This window comes from Nannospalax galili, unplaced genomic scaffold (genome assembly GCF_000622305.1).
Source record: "Nannospalax galili isolate Female #2095 unplaced genomic scaffold, S.galili_v1.0 scaffold1428, whole genome shotgun sequence".
Lineage (NCBI taxonomy): Eukaryota > Metazoa > Chordata > Mammalia > Rodentia > Spalacidae > Nannospalax > Nannospalax galili.
The window spans coordinates 647,342-664,414 of record NW_008358817.1 but is presented as its reverse complement, the minus strand read 5'-3'; the positions used below and the strand labels follow the sequence as shown (position 1 = coordinate 664,414).

The following is a 17,073-nucleotide window of genomic DNA, read 5'->3' as shown; positions in this document are numbered from 1 at the left end:
TTCCTAATCACTACCTTTAAGCATCAGGTCTAGGGACCTGCCGCTATGGCAGGCCATAAAGGAGAAAAGAACCTGCACTGCCTGGACCACAGCCCCACGCGAGAACGGGTTGGGGGAGACCTACTACGGACCAGGCAGTCCTGGCTCCGGATGGAGCCAGCTGAAGGCCGATTAGGTTTCTGGAAATCCAAGCAGTCTAGATTTCTCAAAACCACAAGGCGGGGTGGAGTGGTGCAGGGCAAAAAAACTACAAAAAAACAAAGCTGGCTGTTGCGGCGCAGGCTGTCACCCAGGCACTCCAGAGGCTAAGGCAGGAGGATTGATGCGAGTTCGAGGCTAGTCTAGGGCTACACAGCTAGCTCCAGCTTCAAAAAACAAAACCCAAACCCTCCAAACAACCCCGCCCAAGACAAAACTCTGAAAAACAACTATTCTCAAAATACCCGGATGTAGAGAAACCAGCCAGGGTGGGGGAGGTGGGAGAGCCACGGCGCCTCTTCGCGCACGCGCACCCTGGAGGCGCAGTTAGATGTAGTGGACGGAGCGTGAATGCAGCACGGCGATTGGATGAGACGAGAGCCCGCCCACCGCGCCAACGTCTGTGCGCATGCTCTGCGCACGCTAGCTTCTAGTATTTTCTACGCTGACGTCTTCACCCGACTCAGTTCGCGCCAGGACCTCAGAGGTTGACGATCTAGTGTGTGAAGAAGGGACCGGTCTCCGTTTCACAGACCTAAGCTTCCCTTGTCCTGAGTGCGGAGTCTGCGGCTTGTGGTGAGTTCAGTTCGGCGGTTCGGCCAGCGGTCGGGCGTGGGCTAGGTAGAGGCCAAAGGCAGTCGAGGGTGGGCGAAGGAGGCCGAGGACTGGCGAGGGTGGCTGAGGGCGGCCGAGGACTGGCGAGGGTGGGTGAAGGCGGCCGAGGACTGGCGAGGGTAGCCGAGGGCGGACGAAGGCGCCCTTGGCCTGCCTTAAGGGATCTTGGCCTCTCGGGCGCTAGGGACGACTCTGCCCGCTCTTGCTCCGCCCCGTCCCACATCCATTTCCGGGCCTTGACTGGGCTTCCTCCCCTTGTTTCTTTCTAGCGGCCTTTGCTTTTTCTGAAGAGAAGGAAGTCCAGCCGCAGCGCCATGTCCCAGTACGTGAACGACATGTGGCCCGGCTCGCCGCAGAAGGATTCGCCGTCCACGTCGGGCTCCAGCCGCCTGTCATCGCGCTCCCGCAGCCGCTCCTCGTCCCGTAGCTCCCGGCCCGACTTGCGCAGCCGCTCATCCTCCCGCAGCCATAGCCGGCCCCGGCGGAGCCAGAGGTCCCGGTCCCGCTCGCGGAGGCGCCAGCAGCGCAAGTTCCGGCGCTACTCGCGTTCCTACTCGCGCAGCCGCTCGCGGTCGAGCAGCCGCCGGTATCGGAACAGCCGTTACGGGCGGCCGCGGAGGTACTACCAGTCCCGGTCGCCCTACCGGTCCCGCAGCAGGTCGCTCTCCCGCGGAAGGTCGCACTACCGTAGGTCCTACTACGCGCTAATGCGCGAGCGCCGCCACTACGGCTTATGCCGCACTCTGTATCGCGAGGAGCACGGCAGGTGGAGGGAGAGGCCCAGAACCAGGTCGCGCAGCAGGAGCAGAACCCCCTTTCGCCTGAGTGAAAAAGGTGAGTGTTAGGTGTTGGGTGCCTGAGGCTTGAACCCAGGACCCCCGCAGCGCTACCAGCCCAGCCCCCACCCCCAAGCTGGGTGCTGCTGCTCCTGGACCAGATGGTCCTAGTTGACTTTGGGACTTAGTGGGGTTTGGTCATTCTGGATCAGGGTCTCTAGCACCAGAATGGTAGGCAAGCCACTCTGTTACTGGGCCCGAAATCTTACGTTTTCTTGGAGGGGAGTGGGAAAGTTTTAGCTGGTGAAGGAATAGACGGCACTTTAGCACTTAACTACAACATCCTGGCATCTTCCTAGTAAAGCCCAATCAAGGTGGTGCAGTCAGGATCAGTTCAGGGTCATCCCTCAGGCCAGGAGACAAAAAAAATCTGTCTGTGGTGGTGTGGTGTTAAAATGGTTCAAAATAGTTTTTTTTCCTGTGCTGACTAAAAAGTATAGCTCTTTTGTTTTGGTTTTTTTTTTTGGGGGGGGGTCTTTTTGAGACAGGGCCTCCCTGTAGCCCCAAATGACCTGGAACTTGCATGTAGACCAGGCTGGCCTCAAACACTGATCCTCAAACACTGACCTGTCTTTGCCTCCAGAGTGCCTGGGCTTAATGGTGGCCTGGCCTTTTAAATGTTAATGACTAGTTTACTCCTAAGGTTGCTAATTACTGGGACTTTTTTAGTTGATTTAACAAAATCAAATTTTGTCAACTTGTTCTATGGCTAGTGACTCGATTATCCAGAAGTGAGTAAGAAGCAGAAATGTTTTTAACTTGATTAGCTTCGTGGAGAAAATGACTGCAAAAATCCCCTAATTTTAAGAAATAGTCAAAGAGAAAGAAAAATGTTAGAACAAAACTAATTGTTGAGGTATTTTATAAACAATTTTTTTCCCCTACAATCTGGGCATGGTAGTGCATGCCTTTAACCCCAGCACTTGGGAACTCTATGTGAGTTTTCAAGGTCAGCTGGGGATACAAGGAGACTGTCTCAAAAAGTACCCCCCAAAATGCTTTTTTCAACAGAAATGAGATCTTGTTTTCCTGAAGTTCTGCTTCACTTTTGAAAAAGAAAATGTTTTTAGTGAAAACAGTTTAATTTGTGGTTTTGAGCTGTATTAGGGAAACGTAATGTATTTCTTTTTAGATCGAATGGAGCTGCTAGAAATAGCAAAAGCCAATGCAGCAAAAACCCTAGGAACAACCAACTTTGACTTGCCAGCTAGTCTTCGAACGGTAGTTAAAGAAGCCAGCCAGGGAACAGCTGTTGGAAGCAATGGTGTAAAGATGGAGGTAAGTGTCTTCAGAAAGTTACATGAACAGAGTTTGTGAACCTCTAAATGGACTCCCCTCCTGGGGAGTCTGGTTATAGCATTTACCCAAAACCAACCTTTACTCTGACAACTAGACAGCCACACACATGAAACTGGGAGCTAATGAACTTTATGTTCATTTGGCACGTTGCCTAAGTAGTTTCCATGACTAATAAAAATACTATGAATATACTGTTTCCATTATGGCGATGTCTAAGCTTTTCTTACTCTGTCTAGACATTAAAGACACGGAGTATTGTATCTCTAGCTTTCATTTGCCTCATTGTGTTCCCACGAGTTTGTACTCGGCATACAGTATAGTTTATCTGCTTTATTTCTGTCTTATAGAAATCATGAATGTGGTCTCCAGACAATGAAGAAAATCTGTTGGTAATTGAAACATGGGTTAAAGCATCAGTTTATAAAATTTACAGACTAAAACTTAGTTTTATTTGTTGGAAGTTCCACGTGCATGCTAGAATTTTTGGTTAGGGACTATTTGTGTATATTAGATACATTTTAAATTTAGCTTAGATACACTTTGTAATGGTGGGGCATCTGTGATATAGATGTCCCTTTCATAATATATGCAATATATTCCAGATGTTTTGAGAGATTACAGAAGAAGAGGCCTGCTTCACTTGCAGATAAGTTTGTTACAATTCTTCAGAATATACAGGATGTGCATTGAGGAACTGCACTGTACTTCTAAGTTATGTAAAATCTGAAGCTTAAAAAGTTTTGGGTTGGGGATGTAGCTCATTTGGTAGAGTACCTGCCTAGCATATATAACACCTGGGTTTAGGGCTCTGCACTACATAGACTGATCCCACCACTTAGGTGTGAAGGTAGGAGGCTCAAGTTCAAAATCATCTTCAGCTGCATAGTGAGTTAGAGGCCAGCCCTGGGATACCGGAGTCAAGAGTCCTTGTCTCAATTGCTTTATAGAGAATTAAAGTAAAAATTGATATAATGAAGATGGCCTGTCCAAAATAAGCCTAAATAAGCTCACAGGGGTTTGCATAGTTAGTATTAAATAGATAAGTACTTAACTGAGGTACTTGAGTAATTCAGGTACCCACTGGCAAACGTCTTAGTTCTTTCAGACAAAAGCATTTTCAAGTGTGATTGCTTTGAAAAATTATTTGAGGGATAGAGATGGCCTCAGTGGTTAGAGCACTGGCTGCTCTTACACCCACATGGCAGTTAACAACCATCTAACTACATTTCCAGGGGATCCTATGCCCTCTTCTGACACCTGTGGACATTGCATGATATGGGTGCACTTACATACAGGCAATATACTTAAACACAAAGTTTTCAAAAAAGTAAAAGTTAAAAAAAATGAATGTACAGCACAGGAATCAAAGGGGAACTATGTCTTCTATTAATAGTCAGTCTTGCTAAGTGGAAACAAGTTTGTGTTAGTGTTTTAACTTTGTGCCCAAATTCTCTTAACCCGTCTAGCTATCAGAAAAGCAAACAGAAGATGGAACTAAAAGTCCCAGTGAAAAGTCATCTTCACAAAGCATAGCCTTTAGCGCTAATGTAAGTAAACTCAAATTGGATCTAGGATGTTTTCATTGTGTAGGTTTTTGTATCTTGTGCTTGGGGGGCTGTCCTCATGGCACTTTTACAAGCTGTCCCTTAATAGTAGACTGCTGTATTTTGCATATTTAGGTTTTTTTTTTTTGTTGTTGTTGTTTTGTGGCAGGGTCTCACTGTGTAGTCAGGACTGGCCTGGAACTCCAGAGAACTGGAATTTACACATGCCTAGGCTGCTAATTTTGTTGTTAAAAAAGCAAAATCTTGGGCTGGTAGCACATGCTCTTAATCTCAACACTTTGGGCTACATAGTGAGTTCCAGGCCAGCTGGGCCTATAGGGAGACCCTGTGTCAAAAAGACTTTAAAAAAGCAAAACTTCAACTAGGATGTTCTGGATGACTGTTCCTCAACCACCCCAAAGGTTACTTGGATTTAGTTGAATCAGGTTCCAGAGAGGTATCTAGTATGTGTGAAGCTGACTTCATTTATTGTCTTACAGAATTCTGTTGCAAAACCCGTACAGAAGACAGCTAAAGTTGCTGCCGAGACATCTTCAGGACCACCAAAAATAGATAAGAAAAAAAGTCCATATGGGCTGTGGATACCTGTCTAAAAGAAGAAAATTGATGGCTGAGGTCACCTAAAAAATTGCACTTTACTGCAAGTTATGTCTAGCATTATGTCACCTGCTCGAGCAAAGGCAGCAGGAATTACTGCTAATGGTAATTTTCTCTTGAAGATGTGAGTACAGATGGACCAGAGAATTGCATACAGGTGGGAGTCTTGTATATACTTGTAAGTATTGTATATCAATTAAATACAAAAGTGAATTGTGTAAAACACATTTGTACTGTGTTTTGTATTTGTTAATAAAATTTTTATGTCTTTTTGTCTTGTGTCTTTATATACTTTTATCTCATGGATCTACACTTGATGGAAAAGTTTTTCGAAGCCCAAATCCAAGTCCTTGGACTATTTAATATTTGTAAGGCTGGGTGTGGTGGTGCGGACCTTTAATCCCAGCACTCTGGAGGGAGAGGCAAACAGATCTTTGAAGGTCAGCTGGGGCTACAGGGAGACCCTGTATCAAAAAGACCCCTCCCCCCCCCCAAATAAGTTTAATATTTGTGTGTGTATGGGTGCCCAAGGCCAGAAGGCATTGAATTCTTTGAGCTGAAGTAGGTTCCAGTGAGCTGCCCCATGTGGATCTTGGGAAACAAACTCTGGTCCTCTAGAAAGGCAGCAAAGTGCTATTTCCAGTACCACAGACTTAATTTCTCAGTGTGTGCTTATGTTGCTCAGGTTTGTCCCCAGTGATCCTGGCCTAAAATGGGATTATAAGACTGTTCCATAGGGCCTACTTGTGGGTACTTGAGGGTAATGTATACTTTGTTTTGAGACAGGGTCCCCCTGTACCTCTTGGCTAAGTAGACCAGGCTGGCTTCTAATTCACAGAAGTCCACCTGCATCTGCCTGAGATGACAAGCATGCAGCACTGGCTATAATTTTTTTTTGGTCTTGAGAGAGGGTCTCCCTGTAGGCCCAGCTGGTCACTATGTAGACCAGGCTGGCCTTGAACTCGGATCCATCTGCCTCTGCCTCCAGAGTGCTGGGATTAAAGGTATCTGGGGCTGCTCTTAGCTCTGAAGGACTTCACCAAGCATGCCTAATGCAGTATTGAGATTGATCATACATTGTGCCTAATCTAGCATTTGGGAAGCTGGCCTGGGGTACACTGAGAACCTATCAAACAGCTGGACCAGTGGGTGCTATAGGAAGACACTGTCTCCAGCACGAAACCCCAGCATGCTAGAATTGGGTAGCTGGTCTAAATCGCCTGATAATCACCTGGTTTTGTCTGTTAAACATCTGAGGAAAATATGGGGCTAGGGAGCTGGTTTAGTTGGTAGGAGTACAAGTGTGGGGTACCTAAGTCCGAAGCTTGAGGTGGGTGAGGCGTGGAGACAGGCTGATGCATGGGGGTTGGTCTACCCTAATCACAAGCCTAGGTTAAGTGTGAAAGGTCTCAGAAGGGGCAGTAGCATTGAGGGAAATGCTCTGCAAGGGTTAATTTTTAGTTAAGCCTTCAGAACTAAAAACAAGCATTTTCCTAGCTGCTAGTTCTAAGGGTCTAGGCTGGTCATGAATTCATCTGTCCTGTGGCAGCCTCTGTTGGCCACCTGAGCCTACTGGAACGGAGCTGTCATTTTAGCCATCTCTTGTTCCCTTTGATGAAACAGTATTAAAACGTTTTGTCAGCATATACAGTGCATGTAGGTGCTCACCGAGGCCAAAAGGGTCCTGGATCTTGTGCACTGCTGAACGAGCAAATTATTATTATTTTTTTTTAAATTTTGTGTGTATGAGTGTACTGCCTGCATGTATGGGTGCAATGCAGGGCTTTAGATTCCCCTGGAACTGGAGTTAAGGATGGTTTGTAGCTGCTGTGTTCAAAACTGAATTTTTGGGAAAGGCCTTGTGACCTGAACCTGTGACCAGAATCTCACAGCTTTGGGCAAGAATTTCTATAGCGAGCGCCTTTCTAGGCACAGAGTTCATGCCTTAATCCTCCCTGGCTTTCACAGCCCCGAGAGTCAGAAAGATGAGCGACCTTTCCCCCAAAGCACTTTAAGCTCTCAACAGTCTACAGTGCAGCATTTTGACTTCCGCAACCAGATTTCTACTTGGCCTCCAGGTCGCGCTGTGTGACGAGAAATCTGAGGATTGTGAGCCCCCCCCCCCCCCCCCCCCCCGGCCTTAAAATTCTTTCGTCTTTTTGAGACAGGGTTTCTCTAGGTCCTGCTGGCCTGGACCTCACTATGTAGACCAAGCTAACCTTGGATTAAAGACGTGGGCCAGCATGCCCAGCTTTATTATTATGAGTCTGTCTGTGTAGCTCTGGCTGTCCTGGAATTCAGGTAGACCAGGCTGGCTTCAATCTCAAAGATCTGCCTGCCTCTGCCTTAATTTTTTTATGTGTGAGTGTTGTCTGCATGCGTGTAAGTGCACCAGATCTAAGGGAAGAGAGGGTGTCTTGCAGTGTCTATAGGAAGAGAGCGTTAGATCCCCAGGAACTGGAGTTAGGGATGCAAAGCCTGCTCTTTTGTAAAGATTTATTTTTTAGGAGCCGGAGAGATGCCTCAGAGGTTAAGAACACTAGCTGCTCTTGCAGAGGAGGATCCAGGTTCAGTGTCCAGCACCCACAAGGCTGCTAACAACCACCCCAAAGTCCAGTTCTAGGGAATTCCATGCCCTTTTCTGACCTCCAGGGGCTCTGCACACACTCAGTACACTTATCCATGCAAACAAAAGACTTGTAAAATTGTTTTTAATTATGTGTATGTGTGGGAATGTGCATGTGAATGTAGAGGCCAGAAGAGGATTGGATTCCCTGGACCTGGGGTTTGAAAAGCTGCAAGGGCTCTTAACTGCCAAGCCATCTCTAGCTAACCCACAAACCTTCCTTCATGCCAGTATAGAACTGCCTCATTCTGTAGCTGGGCATAATGTTAAAATATATTTAGACTATATTGAATATGCCATTGTTGACATATTACCATGTTTAGTGACCAGCCTATCACCTACATTCACTGAATCATAAGATAGGGTTTCACTTTGTAGCCCTGGCTGGCCTGGAACTTACTATGTGGCCTTCAGCTTAGTGCTGGGGTTACAGGCATGAGCCACTATACTTGGCTTCTGTTTTGGTCTTAGAAGTGAAAGTGTCTTTGGAAAAGCATTCTAAAAAAATTCATTGAAGCTGGGCATGGTGGTGCAAGCCCTTTTAATCCTAGCACTCGGGAGGCAGAGGCGGGTAGATCTCCGAGTAAGGCCAGCCTGGACTACATAGTTCCAGGCCAGCTGGGACCATCGGGAGACCCTGTCTCAAAAAGACCAAAAAAGAGAAAAAAATGAGTGCATTGAGTAACTTCAGCTAGCCCAACTTGCTATGTAGCAGAGGATAACCTTGAACATCTTGACTTTTGTTTCCACACTCCTGCTTGCCACCGCGCCTATGTAAACCCTTATACTGGGGGAAGAGTACTTTTTTTTTGGTCTCACTATGTAGACCAGGCTGGCCTTGAACTCACAGAGATCTGCCTGCCTCTGCCTCCCGAGTGCTGGGATTAAAGGCGTTAGCTGCCATGTGGGTGCTGGGATTCGAACCCAGGTCTTCTGCAAGAACAACCAGTGTTTTAACTTCTGAGCCATCTCTCCAGCTCCAAGGGAGATTACTTTTTCGTCTTCACATCAATTAGCAGTTATCAGCTCAGAAAGAAACAATTTTCACACGTTCCTGTTGTGTTCGGCAGGGTCTTGTGTTGTCCTGGTAACCTCGATACTGTTGTGACTCTTGCTTCCCTCTGGGCCCCTGAGAACAAGATTGGGTGGGTCCTGCTCCGGTGCAGACCAGGAAACTCTCGCTACTCTTGTAGACTCCAGGACTACGTGATCCTAGGCTCTTCCGGAAGACCTGTCCCAGTGGGTAACAGGCTAGAACCACCGCCTTTGGTCACCCCGTCCTACAGGCCCTATTCCTCACCCTCCCCCGCCGCCAAACCCGGTCTTGGCCTCCACTGCCTTCTGCGCCTGCGCATGGCCTTGCTCCGGGGCTCCGGCGAAAAGGACAGAAATTGGTCCCGGGAGCCTGAGCCGTCCGGAAGGGGCGTGGCTTCTAGCTGCTTGTCCGTAGAGAGGGCGGGCCAAAGGCCGACGGAAGTGCCCGCATGTTGTTGCCGGAAGTAGGAAGGAGGCTGTAATGGCGGCTGCGACTGAAATTGAGGTGAGTGCCATCCGCTGTGCGCAGGTGTTTTGTCGGGGAGGGGCGGGTGGAGACGCCGGAGGCGAGACGCAGAAGCGAAACCCGGAGCCTGGGAGGCCGGGGTGCGGGGTGTGGAGACCGGTGTGGATGCGCCGGGGGAGGCCGCGGCAGCCGCGGGGTGACGCCGAGCCTGAAGCCGGGTGTTGCCGCAGGTGCCGGCGGTCGCGGCGGAGGACAGCGCGGAAGGGCCCGGCTTGGCGGCGGAGGAGCTGGCGGCGCAGAAGCGTGAGCAGAGACTGCGCAAGTTCCGCGAGCTGCATCTGAAGCGGGTGAGTCGCGGGGACGCGGGGTCCGGCCAGGCCGGGTGCGTTTCTATAAGTTTCCTACACATAGAGAGTGTCGGAGTTTGGAGGGGAGGGTCTCTGTGGGTGGTTCTGGACCCCGGCAGCCCGTAGAGGTCACTTTGAGAATTGTCAAAAGCCACACCTGCTGCTTTCATCCCTGTCCACTCACATGGTTTAGTATTTTTGTGGTCGGGTAGGGCATCAACCTACTCTGTGATCCTATTTTCTTTTTTAAAAAATATTTGTTTTCATTTTATTTGTATGAGCATATTGTCTGTATGTACGGAGAGGGCCCGTAGGCACTTTATTCTGATCCAATCCAAGGGACCAGCCAACCAAGCAGGCTCTGGAATGGCAAACCTCTGCAGCCCAGCAATGACATTGTTCATGGTTATGTACCTTAGGAATCTGTTCCTGGGCTTAAAATCATTCCATGGCTTTTTACTGCTGGTCGCATTAAATGAGGTGTCCCTGTGCCCACCTGGCTTTGGTCAGAAAAGTCAGGGTCTGTTTGGATTTCTTTGTTTTCTCTGGCAGCCTTTGTTTTATGGTTTTAGAATGAAGCGCGTAAGTTAAATCACCAGGAAGTTGTGGAAGAAGACAAAAGACTTAAGTTGCCTGCAAACTGGGAAGCCAAAAAAGCTCGTTTGGAGTGGGAGCTGCAGGAAGAAGAAAAGAAAAAGGTTAGAAGTGCTCCATCCCTGAGCAGAGGCAGGACCTCGGACTGCCTCTGTTCTCTTTGAGACAGGAAAGCACTGCAGCTGAGTAGGTGTCAGAGCCAAACTGTGGGCTTGAAATCCTGGCTGTACTCTTCCTTGTGTGGGTGAATCATTCATCTGGGGAAACCTCACTTTTCGTCTGTAGGACAAAGACTATGATAATCTTTATTTGAATGAATTATGAGTTCATTGAGTTATCTTGCCAAAACATTTAGAACGCATTCTGAAATCTGTTAAAGCATATGGTATCACTTCTATCTATCTATCTATCTAATTTTCTTTCTGAGACAGGGCCTCACTGTCTGGCTGGGAACTGGCTGTGTAGACCAGGCAGACCTAGAGCTCAGTGATCCTTCTGCCTCTGCCTTCTGAGCACTGGATTTAAAGGGGATGTTTTTATTTTGTGTGTGTGTGTGCGCGCGCGCGCGCGCAGTTGTGGGGGTGCATATGAATACAGACCACAGCATGAGACTCGGAAGTCAGAGGACAACATGTAGGAGGAGTCATTTTTCTCCTTCAACCATGTGGGTCCTGGTGGTGGAACTCTGGTGCTCAGGCTTGGTGGCAGGTGGCTCTCCATGCTAAGCCATTTCACCTGCTCATCATGCTCTGTTATGTACCATAGCAGATTCTCAAATTTCAGACTTTCATATTTTTTTTTCCATTTTCATGTATGGTGTTCCCGAGTGCATGTTTTCATTTGCATGTGTAGGGGCACATGTGTGGGGTATGTGTACATGTGGAGGCCCTGGGTTGATGTTGGGAATCATCCTTGATCACTTTTCCACCTTCTTGAATGAGGCAGGGTCTCAGTCAAACCCAGAACTCACTGATATAGCCTGTTTTCCTAACTGGCTTACTGTGCGGAGATCCAAATTCTGGTCTCACATTTGCACAGGAAACCTTTAACCATCGCCTAGCCTCCATATATTAATAATTTTTTAAAAAAGAGTTAGTAAATACTATTTTTAAATGTGTATTTTATTGCCAGACATGGTGGTGCATGCCTTTAATCCCCGCACTTGGGAGGCAGAGGCAGGTGGAGCGCTGTGAGTTCAACACCAGCCTGTTCTACATAGAGTGTTCCAGGCCAGTTGGTGCTACAGGGATACCCTGTCTCAAAAATACCAAAAAAAAAGTGTTTTATTACAGGATGTGTTTAATGCACACCTTTAGTTCCAGCACTGAGGAGGCAGAGGCAGGCAAATCTCTGTGAGATCATAGCCAGCCTGGTCTATATATCGAGTTCCAGGCTGGCTGTGGCTACAGGGAGCCTCTGTCTCAAAAAAACAACAACAAAAAAAATGTGCGTATATATGCGTCTGTGCGTGCCATGGTGGGTGTGCGGTTCTCTCCTTCCATTCTGGGTTTCAGGAATTGAACTCAGGTCATCGTATTTGGCAGCAAGCACATACTGCTAGCCTGTTACTTGGTATCTTTATTAGATCTTTCTTGATGTAAAATAGCCAAGCATGGTGGGTCATGCCTCTAGTCCTAGCACTTGGAAAATTCAGGCAGGAGGATTGCTGAATATTTGAGACCAGTCAGGGCTATATACTGAGACCTTGTCTTGAAATGAAAAGGCTGCATGGTGGCACATGCTGGTAATCTAGTACTTGAGTAGTGGAGTTAGGAGGATCAAGATACCAAGGCCAGTCTGTCTACTTGAGACCCTCTCTCAAAAACAAAAACCCAAAACTAATAAAACAACTATAACACAACAAAAACTAAAAAGTAAAATAGATCAGATGATTGCTTGTGTGGGGCATGGTGCTCAGTATCTGTTATCACAGGAATCAGGAGTTGGAGGCAGGAGGATTGTTTTGAGTGAAGGCCAGCCTGGCCTACAGAGTAAGATCCTGTCTCAAAAAACGAAACAAAAGAGCAAGTGCTTCTGTTTTTGCAGGAATGTGCAGCGAGAGGGGAAGACTATGAGAAAGTGAAGCTGCTGGAGATCAGCGCTGAAGATGCCGAGAGATGGGAGAGGAGGAAAAAGAGGAAAAACCCAGACCTGGGGTTCTCAGGTACAGTCGGCCTGTTTACTAAACAGTAAATAGGAGACAGGTCTATTAGACAGCTTCGCCTGCAGGACTTCTGCCCCTGTTTCCTTCATGGAAAGTTCTCTAGGAGCCCAAGGAGAGTGCAGATGTCTCAGGGCATCTGCCGGCTGCTTACATCATTAGTGTGAAGTTAATCTTTGCTGTTGTTTGTGGCTTTTGTTCTTTTCAGACAGGGTCTGGCTATGTAGCCTAGGCTGTCTACAAACTCAGTCCTCCTGCCTCAGTCCCCTGAGTACATGTCCACAATGTACTGCCATACCAGAAAGAATTAACCAGTCATCTTAGCACACTCAGGGTAGAGGCCATGCCTAGGTATTAACTTAATAAGCTTTTCTTTGATAAGTATTGCCAAAATAAGGACATAAATCATCTCTGGTTCTCATTTTTGTTTAGATTATGCTGCTGCCCAGTTACGCCAATATCACCGGCTGACCAAGCAGATCAAACCTGACATGGAAACCTATGAGCGACTGAGAGAGAAGCAGTAAGTCTTTCAGTGTAATGCAGGGCCAACCTGGGGGAGGTAGACACATACATAAACACAAAAGAGTTACTAACTTATTTTTGTTTTTGTTTTGACTATGTAGCCTGGGCTGTTCTGGTACTTCTATGTAGCTGAGGCTCTTTTTGAACTGAGAGCAATCCTCTTGCCTCAGTCTCTGGAGTGCTGGGATTACAGGTGTCTGCCACTGTGCATTACCAAACTCAATTTAATGGTGAAGTGTGGATTATCAACAGCTGTCTTACGAATAGTCTCTTTCTTGACCTCAATAATAGAGCCAAGTATGGATTTCGTCTTGTGGATCTGGCCCTAAATCTAAGCAGAAAGTGGTAGGTTACACACATGACAATCATGTCACTACTACCCTAGTAGGCCTGTCTTCCTAGGTCCATTACAGGGTTCACAGCTGGGTAAGATAGATGATTACTTTTTAAATCCTATTAAAGTCTCTGGTTTTGTTGTTGGCTTGTCATCTGTGATTCATACTCTCTCTCTCTCTCTCTCTCTCTCTCTCTCTCTCTCTCTCTCTCGTAGCCCCAGCTGACCTGGAACTTGTTGTGTAGACCAGGCTGGCCTTGATTTCACAGAGATCCATCTACCTCTGCCTCCAAGGGTTTCTGTTTTGACATCACTATTATTCTCCTGGTAGTAGTTAAGCCCTGGCTTTCTTGGGAGCTGGGCCTTCTGTCAGAGCCTGAGTGTCAAGTGATTAACTCTCAGGTTATCAGACCTTGGTGCTATTTTAAGAGCAGAGTGCTTTAGTGCTAGGGCTGTGAGCTTTGTAAGGTACCACATGCTAAATATTTTGGACTTGAGTGGCCAAATGTTCTGTCAGAGAGGTTGCACAAATGAGCAGGTCCTTGCTTTGATGCAAAGGGATATAACCTTAGATGCTCTAACTCCATCTCCTAGTGATTGTAAGTTCTTTAAACTCTGGCTACTGACATCTGAAGAATGAAGGTGTTGCTGTGTCTCCCAGGCTGGCAGGACCAGAGTCCCACCACAGGCTGCCCCACTGAGCTTGCCTATCCCTTTCTAATTCTGTGTTTTCTTTCTGTCCTTGCCTCTTACTCTGTAAATAAGTGTATTTACATGCAGTCTCTCCTCACCAAGGGTTAGTGGAGCTGGAACTTAGTGAATGGAGCACTGAAGTGTTACTGGAAGTCCTTTTTGCTGTCTTTTCAGTGGAGAAGAGTTTTTCCCAACCTCCAACAGTCTTCTTCATGGTACACACGTGCCTTCCTCAGAAGAAATTGACAGAATGGTTATAGATCTGGAAAAGCAGTAAGTACTCAGCAGAGCAGCTGGAATGTTCTGTAGTTAATAAGAATGGTTGAGGATGGGGATGTAGGCTAAAGTGCTTCAGAGGACTTGAAGAGGCGGCATTGATAACCACCTTATTTTTTAACCTAATCTCTGATGGTTTTGGTGCTGGGCAGCAAGTACTGGTTGAGCCCATAGGATTTGGAATGGAGATCAACTGTCTGTCACTGTAACAAAAGGACTGAGATAAGTAACTGTTTTGGCTCATGGTTTCAGATCTCCATGGTCACTTGAGCTTTGGCTTTGGGCCTGTGACAGTGCAGTGGATCATAATGGATGGGCATGCTAGATGGCCTGGTCACCTCATGAGTGCTGAGAAGCAGAGAGAGGTGGGAGGGGTGGGGGAGGCAGGAGTCCCAGGATTCCTTTCAAGGGCACACCCCAAGGACTAACTAGGCCCAACTTCTTTTTTCTGTTTTTGTTTTTTTGAGACAGGGTCTCCCTGTACCACCAGCTGGTCTGGAATTCTCTATGTAGACCAGGCTGGCCATAATCTCACAGAGCTCTACCTGCCTCTGCCTCCTGAGTACTGGAACTAAAGGTCTGCACCACGAGGCCTGACTAGATCCAACTTCTTCAAGTTTCCACTACCTTCCAATAGTCCCTTTTATCTGGGGACCAGGCCTTCAAAGCACAGACCTGGGGGATGTTTCCGGTCCAAACTATAGGGGTTAGCATTTATGTTTGTTTGTTTGAGATGGGCACATATTGTAGCCCAGGCTGCCCTGGAACCCAAGGTGATCCTTTTCTAGTCTCTCTAGTGCTGAGATGTTAGGTGTGTATGACTACCTGGCCATATATGTTTCTTAACACTGAAAGAATGCATTTATATTTCCGGAGTTAATGTAAATTGTGTGAAGAGTGGTGTATGCCACGTGTGTGGTATGCACAGTGTACCATTGCTCTTTAGAAGCATTCTTTTTCCTTGTTTCAGTTTTTTGAGACAGGCTCCCACTATGTAGCCCAGGCTGGTCTTGAGCTGGCCTAGGCTAACCTTCAGCAGCTGGCTATCATTCAGCTTCAGCCTCCCAGTGCTTGGATTACAGGTGTGCCACATTGCAGCAGTTTGGAAGCACGCTGAATAGGAGTTTATCTTACTGAATTTCGTTACTTAACTGGAGTTTTGGTACAAATTAGTTTCCACCTGAAGTTGATGAAACTGAGCTTATGATTTTCTCCCCTAAGGTGTTTTATTCTGAATGTGCTGATTCTCTTGGAACTTTTTAGCCATGTTTTAGTAAGATCAAAAAAGAAGGCAGTTCTGAACTCTTAACTTCTTCCCCCAGGATTGAGAAGAGGGACAAATACAGCCGGAGACGGCCTTACAATGACGATGCTGACATCGACTATATCAATGAGAGGAATGCCAAGTTCAACAAGAAAGCAGAGAGGTTCTACGGGAAGTACACGGCCGAGATCAAGCAGAACCTGGAGAGAGGAACAGCTGTCTGAGGAATGTGCTTAGAATCTGGAGAATGGGGCAAAAACCTCTGCTGGAAACTGACATTTATTCACCATCTGATCAGTTAACCAGAGTGTACGTAGTCCATACTGTTCCACTCAGTATTTGAAATAAATGTCTTTACTTCCACATGCACATGTCCACGTTTTTGTGCTTGGATTAAGATGTATTTCTTGTAGTGTAGTTGTTTTGTAAAAATCTAATTTGTATAAATTCTAATTTTTATTTTTCTATGTATTTTAAATGTGCATAATTAATTATTCAACCTTTGAAACATTTTGGGCTTAGATTGCTTGTGGTGGATACAGATACAGTCGCAGCTGCTTTGAGTGTTGTTTGGACTTTGCCAGAAGCTCCAGCTAGGCTTTGGTTCTGGTCAGGTTGAGGACTTAGAAGCCAAGGGTGAAGACACTGGTTCCTGGATCTCTGGCCCAGTCCACCCGGGGCTGCTGTGACCATGTCCGAGCATCAGATTGTGACTGTCAGCCTTGTACAGTTCTCTTTTAAAGAGCAATAAAATGCTTTGGAATAGAGTCCCTCTGACCACTCTGTTTGTAATTTAAAGCAAATGCTTGTGTGTGTGCATTTGTGTGTTCTTATGTGAACATATGGGCATTTCAAACAGGGCTGAGGGTGAAATTCAGTGCACTTAGTTCATTATGTGCCTCTGAAAGGTACAGACTTAAAACTCAGTAGTAGTTTCATTTTCATACAAATCCAGAAAGAATATTTCACTATGTTGATTAAAATACTAAATACCTAATTATAAGATACTCCAGATTAAATCTGAAACACTGCAAATTTCACAAGTTCTTGAGTGTTGGTGCTTTTTTTTTAAGTTTTATTCTGGGATATTGTTTCGATATGGCAGGGGGAGCTCATGAATGGGTTAATGTGACCATGAGCTCTGTAAGTTCTGCAGCACATCTTGGGTGATTTGTTCACCTGGATATGCTCAATGACCATAGCGTCTACATCTAAACCCTTAAGTTCAGCATTACTCTCTGCATTTTTAAGCATGTGCAGCAAAAATTCAGCACTCTTTTTGGGCCACCGACCTTGTGTCCAGCCCCACTGTTTGGCCTGGCCACACCTACCAGCTCCACCATTGTAATGCCGGAATGGCACACACTGCTTATTTAAAGTGACTTCTTTCAGATACTTGGTGGCTTTTCGGATATGCACAGCCTTGATGGCCTGGGCAGTTTCATGTGTGTTCTTAAAGTGAACACAAAGAGGAACCTCTTGATTTACATGATTTTGTGGGGTTTTCTGGGTCAAGAGAGTAATGAACCAGGTCACCTCAAGGCCGTTTACAGGAAGAGGAAGCGCGAGGGATCCTGAGAGAAATTGTGAGAACTCCTGATTACCTCTTGTTAATAGCACTTTCTGGTTTTGTCTTTTGAGT

General features: G+C 46.6%; 2 protein-coding genes across 2 annotated transcripts; both read left to right on the top strand.

Moving 5' to 3' along the window:
* Window positions 1–671: 671 nt before the first annotated feature.
* On the top strand, window positions 672–5,378 carry Rsrp1 (arginine and serine rich protein 1). The gene is made up of 5 exons (XM_008822294.3): window positions 672–774; window positions 1,083–1,647; window positions 2,782–2,927; window positions 4,415–4,495; window positions 4,993–5,378. Exons 2-5 carry the CDS (start codon window positions 1,128–1,130, stop codon window positions 5,104–5,106), a joined length of 861 nt encoding a protein of 286 aa, XP_008820516.1. The 5' UTR covers window positions 672–774; window positions 1,083–1,127; the 3' UTR covers window positions 5,107–5,378.
* A 3,789-nt stretch (window positions 5,379–9,167) lies between these two features.
* Window positions 9,168–16,208, top strand: Syf2 (SYF2 pre-mRNA splicing factor). The gene is made up of 7 exons (XM_008822293.3): window positions 9,168–9,276; window positions 9,468–9,584; window positions 10,157–10,282; window positions 12,225–12,342; window positions 12,772–12,862; window positions 14,066–14,164; window positions 15,490–16,208. Exons 1-7 carry the CDS (start codon window positions 9,253–9,255, stop codon window positions 15,653–15,655), a joined length of 741 nt encoding a protein of 246 aa, XP_008820515.1. The 5' UTR covers window positions 9,168–9,252; the 3' UTR covers window positions 15,656–16,208.
* The last annotated feature ends 865 nt before the right edge of the window (window positions 16,209–17,073 follow it).

Coding starts and splice junctions, on each gene's coding strand:
- Rsrp1 (XM_008822294.3), top strand. CDS start 1,128: ATGTCCCAGTACGTGAACGACATGTGGCCCGGCTCGCCGCAGAAGGAT. Junction 2,928..4,414: donor GCAATGGTGTAAAGATGGAG/GTAAGTGTCTTC, acceptor TAACCCGTCTAG/CTATCAGAAAAGCAAACAGA. Junction 4,496..4,992: donor GCATAGCCTTTAGCGCTAAT/GTAAGTAAACTC, acceptor ATTGTCTTACAG/AATTCTGTTGCAAAACCCGT.
- Syf2 (XM_008822293.3), top strand. CDS start 9,253: ATGGCGGCTGCGACTGAAATTGAG. Junction 12,343..12,771: donor CCCAGACCTGGGGTTCTCAG/GTACAGTCGGCC, acceptor ATTTTTGTTTAG/ATTATGCTGCTGCCCAGTTA. Junction 14,165..15,489: donor GTTATAGATCTGGAAAAGCA/GTAAGTACTCAG, acceptor TTCTTCCCCCAG/GATTGAGAAGAGGGACAAAT.